This window comes from Pteropus vampyrus, unplaced genomic scaffold, assembly GCF_000151845.1.
Source record: "Pteropus vampyrus isolate Shadow unplaced genomic scaffold, Pvam_2.0 Scaffold459, whole genome shotgun sequence".
NCBI classification, from domain to species: domain Eukaryota; kingdom Metazoa; phylum Chordata; class Mammalia; order Chiroptera; family Pteropodidae; genus Pteropus; species Pteropus vampyrus.
This window is the reverse complement of record NW_011889240.1, coordinates 544893-554520: the sequence shown is the minus strand read 5'-3', so window position 1 is coordinate 554520 and position 9628 is coordinate 544893. Positions and strand designations below refer to the sequence as shown.

General features: G+C 55.5%; 1 protein-coding gene across 1 annotated transcript in view; it reads right to left on the bottom strand.

The window, feature by feature from the left end:
- Positions 1-2542: 2542 nt before the first annotated feature.
- TNFAIP8L1 (TNF alpha induced protein 8 like 1) overlaps positions 2543-9628 on the bottom strand; it is an 11469-nt gene continuing 4383 nt past the window's right edge. The window contains exon 2 of the mRNA XM_011381920.2: positions 2543-5567. Within this exon, the coding sequence (XP_011380222.1) occupies positions 5002-5562 (561 nt within the window). The 5' untranslated portion in view covers positions 5563-5567 and the 3' untranslated portion in view covers positions 2543-5001. The remainder of the gene's footprint in view (positions 5568-9628) is intronic.

Below are 9628 nucleotides of genomic sequence, written 5' to 3'. Positions count from 1 at the left end.
TCTGTCAAGAACGGGAGACAGCAGATCTTACTAATACACAGAAACGAACACAGAGAGGCAGCCATAACGAGGAGACAAAGAAACATGTACCAAATGAAAGAACAGTAGAAAACTCCAGAAAAAGGACTAAATGAAAGGGAGACAAGCAATCCACCAGACACAATTCAAAACACAGGTTATAAGGATGCTGAGTGAACTTAGGGGAAGAGTAGATGAACTCAGAACTTCAACAGAGTTGCAAAACATTAGAAAAGAGATTATAATGAATGAACTAGAGCAGCGGTCCCCAACTTTTGTGGCACCAGGGACCGGTGCTCCTATGAGAATCTAATGCCTGATGATCTGAAGCGGAGCTGAGGCGGTGATGCCAGCGCTGGGGAGCGGCTGTAAATACAGATGAAGCTTCGCTCACTCGCCCACTGCTCACCTCCTGCTGTGTGGCCCGGTTCCTAACAGGCCATGGACTGGTACCGGCCCACGGTCCAGGGGTTGGGGACCCCTGCTCTAGAGGACATTGAGAACAGATTAGATGAAGCAGAGGATCATCTCAGCAATCTGGGAAACAAGGCAGTGGAAAACACCCACTTGGAACAGAATAAGAAAAAAGAATTTTGAAAAACGAGGACAGTTTAAGGGACAACATCGAGCGTACCAACATCTGCACAGGGGTACCAGAAGGAGAAGAGAGAGAACAAGGGATTGAAAACCTACTTGAAGAAATAATGACTGAAACCTTCCCTAACCTGGTGAAGGAAACAGACCTATAAGCAGAGAGTCCCAAACAAGATGAACCAAAGAGGCCCACACGGAGACCCATCATAATTAAAATGGCAAAAGTTAAAGACAAAGAATTTTAAAAGTAGAAAGAGAAAAGGAGCTTGTTACCTGCAAGGGAGCTCCCATAAGACTTATCAGCTGATTTCTCAACGGAAACTTTGCAGGCCAGAGGGATTGGCAGGAAATATTCAATGCGATGAAGAGCAAGGACCTACAACCGAGATGACCCAGCTAAGCCATCGTTCAGAATCGAAGATATAGAGCTTCCCAGCCAAGGAAAAGCTAAAGGAGTTCAACACCAAACCACCATTACAAGAAACGTTAAAGCGTCTTGAACAGAAAAGAAAAAATATGAGTTAGACGACATAGGAAAGGGAAAAAAAATCTCACCGACAGAGGCAAACACTTAGCGAAAGGAGCAGATCAAACAACCGTGAAGCCAGTACAAAGGCCGGAAAGACAGAAGAAGGATGGGTGGGTGTAGTTACGACAGTAAATTCAGGGACACACACACAAAAAGTAAAACGTAATGACAAAAACGGAAACATCGAGGGAGTAAAAATGGTAGTGATTGTAGAACGTGTTCGAACTCAAGTGACCACGACTTAAAACGGATTACCGCAAACACAGCTCGGTGTACGTGAAGCACTGGCGTGAACCACCAACCAGAAGTCCACAGGAGAGACCCCGGAAACAGAAAGGAGCCCAAATACAACACTGCAGAAAGCCAGCAACGTACGAGAGAGCTACAGAACGAGAAAGGAACCGAAAAGAACCGCAAAACCCATCAGAAACAAAATGGCAATGACTGCTTAGCCGTCAGTAATTACCTTAAATGGAAATGGATTAAATGCTCCGATCAAAAGACACGGGGTGGCTGAATGGATAGGAAAACAGGACCCCTGCATATGCTGCCTACGAGAGACTCACTTTCGATCGAGACTCACACAGAGGAAGTAAAGGGACAGAGAAAGACGTTTCACGCGAATGGAAACCGGAAAACAGCTAGGAGAGCGATACTTACATCAGACAAAACAGACAAAACAGACTTTAAAACAAGGGCTGTAATAAGAGACGAAGGACATTTCATAATGACACGGGGACCACGCCAACAAGCGGACGGACACCTATGCCCAGCACAGGAAGCAGATACCGACGGTGGCGAGGCAGGTTGGCCGTGGAGGGACTCAGCACCCCACCAACACCCGTGGACGGGCCTTCCAGGCAAAACAAGGACGCGCGGCCTAAATACCACATTCGTCTAGAAGGACTGAATTGATATTTTTAGGACATTTCACCCGAAAGCAGAATCTACATTCTTCTCAGGTGCACCTGGAACACTTCCCAGGACAGACTACTCGTTTGGCCACAAAACCAGGCTCAGTAAGTTTAAGACCGAGGTCATAGTCAGCTGTTAAGCATCTTCTCCAGTCACAATGCATACTTATGAAACTAGAACTGATACAACTTAACCCCCCAAAAAACCCAATCCGACTAAAAAAATGGGCAGAGGATCTGAACAGACATTTCTCCAAAGAAGACATACAGATGGCCAACAGACAGAAACGCAGATGAAACCCACAATGAGATGTTTATCCTCACAGCTGTCAGAACGGCTGCCAGGAAGTCACTAAACAAGTGCTGGCGAGGACGTGGCCAGGGAGGCCTCGTGCACTGTTGCTGGGACTGCGAACTGGCGCAGCCACTATGGAACACAGCGTGCAGATCCTGTCCAAAAGTCAAAGTCAGTCATATGACCCAGCAGTTGCATTCCTGGGTATTTATCCAAAGAAATCCAAAACACTGATTCAAAAAGATGTACGCATCCCTGTGTGTGTTGCGGCATTATTAACAGTAACCAGGATATGGAAGCAGCCTAAGTGTCCATCGATAGACAACTAGATAAAGTGGTGGTGGTGCTGGTGTGTGTGTGTGGGTAATGGAACATTACTCGGCCATAAAGAAGAATGAAATCTTGCCATCTGCGACAACATGGATGGACCTAGGGGGTATTATGCTAAGTGAAACGAGTCAGAGAAAGACAAATACCATATGGCCTCATATGTGGAATCTGAAAAAACAAACGAACAAACTCATAGGTACAGAGGACGAACCGATGGTTGCCGCATGGGAGCGGGGGTGGGGGTCTGGGTGTGAAGGGGGAGGGGATTAAGTACAAATTGGCAGTTAAAAAATAGTCACGGGGATGTGAAACACGACACAGGGAATACAGTCAATGATATCCTAATAACTGTGGTGTCAGGTGGGTCCTGGACTCATCAGGGTGATCGCTGTGTAAGTTACATAGATGTCTGACCGCTGTGCTGTGCCCCTGAAACTAATACAATATGGAATGTCAGCTGTAACTGACAGATACCGTGAAGGCAGAAACCCTGGGTGGGGAGAACACTCAGATGACACCAAGCGGTTCCGTCACCAGTAGTACCACATCATGACAACGGAAGACCTGCACCTTTATTTAAATCGTGCAGTGCTCTTTGGTTTTCCAAAATTAAATCTCAAATGTATCAAGTCAAGAGAGGCCGGACAGCCCAGCAGGAAACGCATACAAAGCGTCATGCGCATTGGTAAATTCGGTCAGCAGAGCCGAGGGCAAAGGACTTCCTCTGGGGCTTCTCGGGGCACTAGAGATGCACGTTCGCTCTTGAATTTGAAGACCCGTCTCTCGACCGAAGATAAGAGGGGAGGTTGGCCGTACAACGGTGGAGGAGGAGGCAGGAACAGCTGGCTCTCGGGCGAAAGGCTTTAGCTTCTTCAGGGCTGTCGAAACCAAACCGCTGCAGAAATGCAGAAGGGCTGACCGGAAGCTGGGGTTAGTGCAATGGGCCAGGGAGAGGCGACAGGGAGTGGTGGGGACAGTGGTGAAACAGAGGGGACCTCCATGCAGCCTGACCAGCGGGCACTGCAGGCTCAGGGAGCTTTCAAGAGAAATTCCATTTAGATTGGTACGTGCCATTTCCCCCCGTTTCAAACGCTGGCAGCTCGTTTCAGATGTCTCGGACACCGGACGGGGCCAAGCAGACCCATCTCCTTGCCTAACGAGGCCTGCACGCCTCCTGTTTGCAACCTTTGCCCCAGACAGATGGACCCAGTTCTCCGAAGTCACGAGGCATCATTCTCCCTCCCCCAAGGGCGCTCAGAATAACCTTCCCGACCCGCCTCGGCCAGACCTGCACTCGTGTCTTGCAACCCAGGCCCCCTTCTGACAAAAATCATCGCAAAACCACTCCCACACCCATGTGTCCATCCATCCACGGCCGGGCCGACAATCGCTCTATCTGCTGGGTTGAGCTTTGCTTTCTGGGGTCTGTCTGATAAAAAGGTTTGTTTGTGCGTGTTTTCCAAACGTGAAACGGTCCTTTAAAAACGTGCATGCAACTCAGATGGCGCTCCCCTTTCACCCCGCCTGGGGGGCACGCTCTGTCCCCTCCCGCGTGGGAGTCAGGGCAGATGGAGGCGTCCCCACCCACACGCCAGCACCCACCGCAGCCCTCCTGTGGCTCGCTGAGCTCGGTTCCCCGGGCAGCTGGAACGGAGCCAGCGGGCAGCTGAAGCAACAGACTCTGCTCTCGGTGACGGAGGCCAGGCTGGTTCCTCTTGCGGGCTGTTCCAGGCCTCCCTCCCGGCGTCTGGGGGCGGCTGGTGTCCCTTGGCCTGTAGACCTTGTCTCTGTGTCCAGGTTCCCGTTATGGAACCGCTGTCACGGGCGTTAGCGGCCCACCGTGCCCCACCAGGGTCTCTACTAGTCTGAGTCACACTCAGACATCCTGGGGTTAAAGAGTGTCACCCTGCCACTCCCTCCCAGCTCGGCATGACCCGTGTCTGAGACACATATAGGCCCAGGTTACATCACTGAGTGGGCGGTGCCGGCGTTCAGTGACTCGAGGGGTACAGACCAAGGGCCATCGCGGCTCAGGACAGGTGGACCAGAGCAGGGAGCGGTCTCAGGGTGCGTGGGGAGCTGCCGGCCTGCAGTCTGTGCGGGCCCGCCCTGAACTCCTCTCCCCAGGGAGACTGGGCGGGAGAGGTGCCACGGGGCTTTAGCACTGCTGCTTTAAAGGGCTCAGCACCCTCTGAAGGCGGGTGGCGGGGGCTTCTGTCCCGGAGTTTGGCCAGAATCAGACTGGGAAACACAGTGGTCACAGGGAAAGAAGAAAAGAGCCTACAGATCCCCGACCCCCAGCAGGAAGGCCGCGGCGGGCGTCATATGCTGTCGTCGTCCAGCATCCTGGTGAGCCCCTCGCAGATCCGGCGCAGGTGGGAGCGGTAGGGCTCGGCGGGGCCGTAGAGCGCGGCCAGGAAGTCGCAGTCGGCGAAGTGGCCGAAGACGTGGTTGATGCGGCCGTGGGACTTGGCGGTCAGGTGCGGGCCCACGGCCTGGTGCAGCAGGTCGCGGCACTCGAGCAGGGCGGCGGCCAGCACGCGCCGGTCGAAGGTGAAGTCCACCTGGTGGAAGCTGACCGCCGTCATGGCCAGGCGGCGCGCCCCCTGGCGGAAGCGCTGCAGCAGCGCCAGCTCCTCCGCGCCCAGCTGGCCGCCGCGCAGGAGCACGCCCAGCTTCACCGCCACCTTGACCAGGTTCTTGACCACCTTCTGAGCCTCCTTGCGGCTGCGAGTGAACTCCTTGATGGCGCGGTACAGCTCGTCCAGCACCTCGCTGCCCGTGTCATCGATGAACGCGGCCGCCGTCGCCTTGGAGGCCACCTTGCTCAGGAGCTTCTTCTGGGCCTGCAGGGCCAGGCTCTTGGTGCTGAAGGTGTCCATCCGCCCTGCGGGGGCAAACACGGGCGGCGTCAGTGCCTTCCACCGTCTCCCCAAGCCCCTGCCTCTTCCCCTCAGATTCACCCCTCAGCTCGTCCTGGACACCACCTCCTCCGGGAAGCCATCCCTGAACAGCCAAACTGACAAGCACCCCCTCCGGGCCACCCGAGGCCGCCCCATCCCGGCTCTGCTCCCCGACCTTGCCTCCCACTGGTCGGCCAAACCTCGGGCCACGGCAGAGGCAATGGGCCTGGCTCCGAACCTGCCACGTCTTTGGAGACTCCAGCAACTTCTCCAGAATGAATGACGGGGGCCGAGACCCGCCCCCAGCCCTCACCCACTGCCCCAGGCTCTGGTCAGAATCCACCCACACTGGCCTCAAGCCGACCAGCCCAGGAATGACACGTGGGCGCCCACTCACTCCCCGGAGCCCCCACAAAGCCCGTCTTTGTGCGAGCTCAGACCTCAGGCGAAGTCCCCACCCTCGGTGCCCACCCTCCTGCCCGCAGAGGTCAAGGCTGCACGGGGATTACTGGACCCGCCTTCCCTGCCCCCGCACCAGCCACCGGAACTCAGGCCAGAGCAGGGCGCTGCAGGCGGCATGTGCTCACTTCGTCATTTCCACCGGGCACTGCGTGGGTCGCCCATGTTGCAAAAGCAAATACAAAGGCCCGGAGAGGCCGAGCCACTTCCCCAAGGTCACAGAGCAACAGTGACCACCTGCCCCCAATGCCTGCCCACGTCTAACCCGCTGCCTTCTTCCCAACTGACACCTGCGAGGCGCCCCCAGTCTCGGAGGGCCAGGACCTGTCCCCCTGTGACACACTAGCTCCGAGACTCAGGGTCTGCTCCCGGCTCTGGCCGCTCAGTCAAGCAACATAACCACCCCGTGCCTCAGTTTCCTCATTTGTAAAATGGGGAAGGTCGGAACTGCTCCGTCCTGGGGCAGCAGCTCGTGGCTAACCCCAGTGCCCCTCAGGCTGTGACTGTCCCCCGAGGAAGAGGCTGGACACCACCTGGCATCCCTCCATTCAAGCTCTAAGCCATCCAGCAACCGGCCTGTGCAGACTACGGAGCGGCAGCAGCTCCAGGCTGGTCACCTGGCACATGTACCTATGCCTCCCAGGTGCCCCCTACCAGTTTCTCTAGAACATTCTATTCCGTTCCTCTACCTGGACCCCTCCTCCCATTACTCATCCTGTAAAGTCCTGCTCACCCTGCAAGTCTCAGCACCTCTTCACCTCGTGGCAGCCCCGGGCTGTGTCGGGTGCCCTGGGCACCCATCACGGTCCCAGGCACGTTGGTGTCCAGGTCCACGTCCCTGGCTGATGGTACACACGGGGGCTGCATCTCCCTCCTTCGCACCACGTCCCCAGTGGCCAGCCCTGGGCCTGGCACTCGGCGGGTGGCCCAGAAGGGTCTGCTGAGTGCATGAGGGGTGGGGTGTCTGCAGATCGTGGAAATGTGGGTGCTCCCGAGGCCATGGGCCCAGTCTCCCCGGTCTACAGATGGACAGACTGAGGTTCAGCGGGGAAAGGCCTTGACCTTCTCATCCACAGGTCCTGAGGGTGGCTGCGTGGGTTCCGTAGGGGAGCTGGGCCAGTTTGCCGGCTTTAGGAAGGGCCTGGGCACCCCCCCCTCCGGGCAGCACCCGGCTCCCACAGCCCAGAGGAAGAGGGGTGCAGGCAGAGGCTGCTGCAGCCTTCCCAGCCTCCACGCCCCTAGCGCCTCTGGCCAGCCCGCAGCCCTGCCACACCTGGGCCAGCCCAGCTGCAAGGCCCCCTCCTCCGTGACCCATTGTTCTGCCAGAAACGCCCCCATTCAAGCAGCAGAGATGCCTGCTCTCCCAGGGGAGCGGGCCATGGACCAAAATAAACCGTGGCTTTCCTTCCTGCTGTGCTCACCCAGGTCGATGGCCGGCAAGCCAGGAGGCGGCCAGGCCGAGCCATGCCAGCCTTTCTGGGGCGGGGCCGCCCAGGAGCTGCGCAGGGGCTCGTGCCGAGGGGCCGGTGGCCCTGGCGCATGTGCACCAAACGCAAGAATGCCCCGCTACCGTGACAAGCCACAAAAGCCCACTAAAGCTTTAGGGGCTCTGCCAGAACATTCCTTCAGTTGCTCAGTGAGCATTTATGGAGCGCCGACTGTGGACCAGGCACTGGGAATAGAGCAATGACCAAAAGAGATCCCGTCTCTGCCTTCCCGGGGGTCCCTACCCTCTAGACCCCACGTCACCTTCTTATTACAACACGACTCGGGTGCTCCAGTACTACGCTGAAATGGGATCCACAGGCGCTACCTTCCACCTCCCCCTGCCAGTTTCAAAGTCAAATTAATAGTGACAAAGGCCACCATCTGAGGGGTTCGAGAGGGTGGGGTCTGGAACGTTCCATGTTCGGTTCAATCTAGGTCCCTATGAACGTAAATGTCATCGAGCTGGACGGCTCGCGTTCCTGAATACACGAGAAAGCGGGAAGCCTACACGTCAAAAGGCGGATTTCATGGCGTGTCAATTTTATCTAAATAGAAGAATATCGGCTCCATCGCTCAGAGGTTAGAGCGCTGGTCTTGTAAATAGGGGAATATCACCTAACACTTCTCCAAAGAAGATACACAAATGGCCAATAAACAGCTGAAAAGATGGTCGGCATTACTGGCCGCCAGGGACACGGAAGTCAGAATCGCAATGCCATAGCACCCCACCCCCCACTGGGATGGCTCCTAACGAAAGACAGACAGTGACAAGTAGTGGTGAGAATGTGGGGAACGGGGGCCTCAAACACAGCTGGTGGGGATGAGAAACCGTGCAGCCGCTGCGGGAAACCACACGCACACCATTACCGCGTGGCCCAGCAGTTGCACCCCTAAGCGTCTCCCCGAAAGAAACGAAAAGGCACGTCCACACAAAACCTAGCATGTGCTCACAGCAGCACGATTCATGTGGCCGAAAGGCTGAAGCAACCCCAATGGCTGCCAGCAAGTAGAAAAACAAAACGTGGCCACCCACGGGCTGCACTGTCACTCAGCCATGACAAGGAGCCACGCACCGACAGGCGCCACGATGCTCACTGAGAAGCCAGACACAAAAGGCCACACGGTTGTGATCTCATTTACGTGACACATCCAGAGGCAGGAAGTGGCCTAGTGGTTGTCAGGCTGGGGCAGGGGCCGTGACTGCTGATGGGGCCGGGGCTTCTTTTTGGGGTGGCGGAATGTTCTGGAATTTGAACACTTTAAAACTGAATTTATATCTCATGAAGCAGAAAACTTACTATATGCATTAAGTGCACATACTTTATACCTCTGTGCCCCTTCCTGTATATATATATCTTATACCTCATTTTTATAATGTTAAAATGAATTTTAAAATGTTTAAAGCAGGATTTGCCCCAAACCGAAAATGAACGGGTCCACCAGTGGAGACTCGTGAATGGCTTCCGTGTTGCCGGGAACTCAGGAGGTGTTGGGTACGCGGCTGAGTACAAAGAATGTCTTTCCCTAAACACTCAGGCTCACTGCACCGGGCGGAGCAAGTCTATGAGCGGTTCGCCCAATGGGGACAGAGAGGGGAGTGAACACACAGCCATAAATTCCCATCAGGAAAGAGCTCTGTCTCCCCTTGATGTACCCAGGAATAGTCACTGAATATTAAAACCAGGCAAAACCCCCGCTCGTCGGCTTACGTTTTTGGCAAGATGTCAGGAAGTCACAGGGGCCCAGGGCTGCCCTGAGCGTGGCTGGATGCTTAGTGTCCCTGGCCCCTGCCCCCAAACACCAAAACATCCTGCTATTATCACAAGCAAAAAAAGCCCTCCAGATTTCCAAAACAGCCTCCTAAGAGATGTCGTCACCCACGCTAGGAGGAGGAGGAGGTGTCAGAAACCAGTGAACGCAGAACTAAACAGGATAATTTCAGAGAGAGATAAAGACCATGGGGACAGAGAGGGGAGTGACGGCCAGGGACAGGCAGGTGACCTGGGCTGGGGTGGTCACGAAGGCCTCTCTGAGAGGAGCCCCCGGAGCTGAGACTGAAAGGACAAGGTCTGGGCGGAGGCTGAGCCGGGCAGAGGGC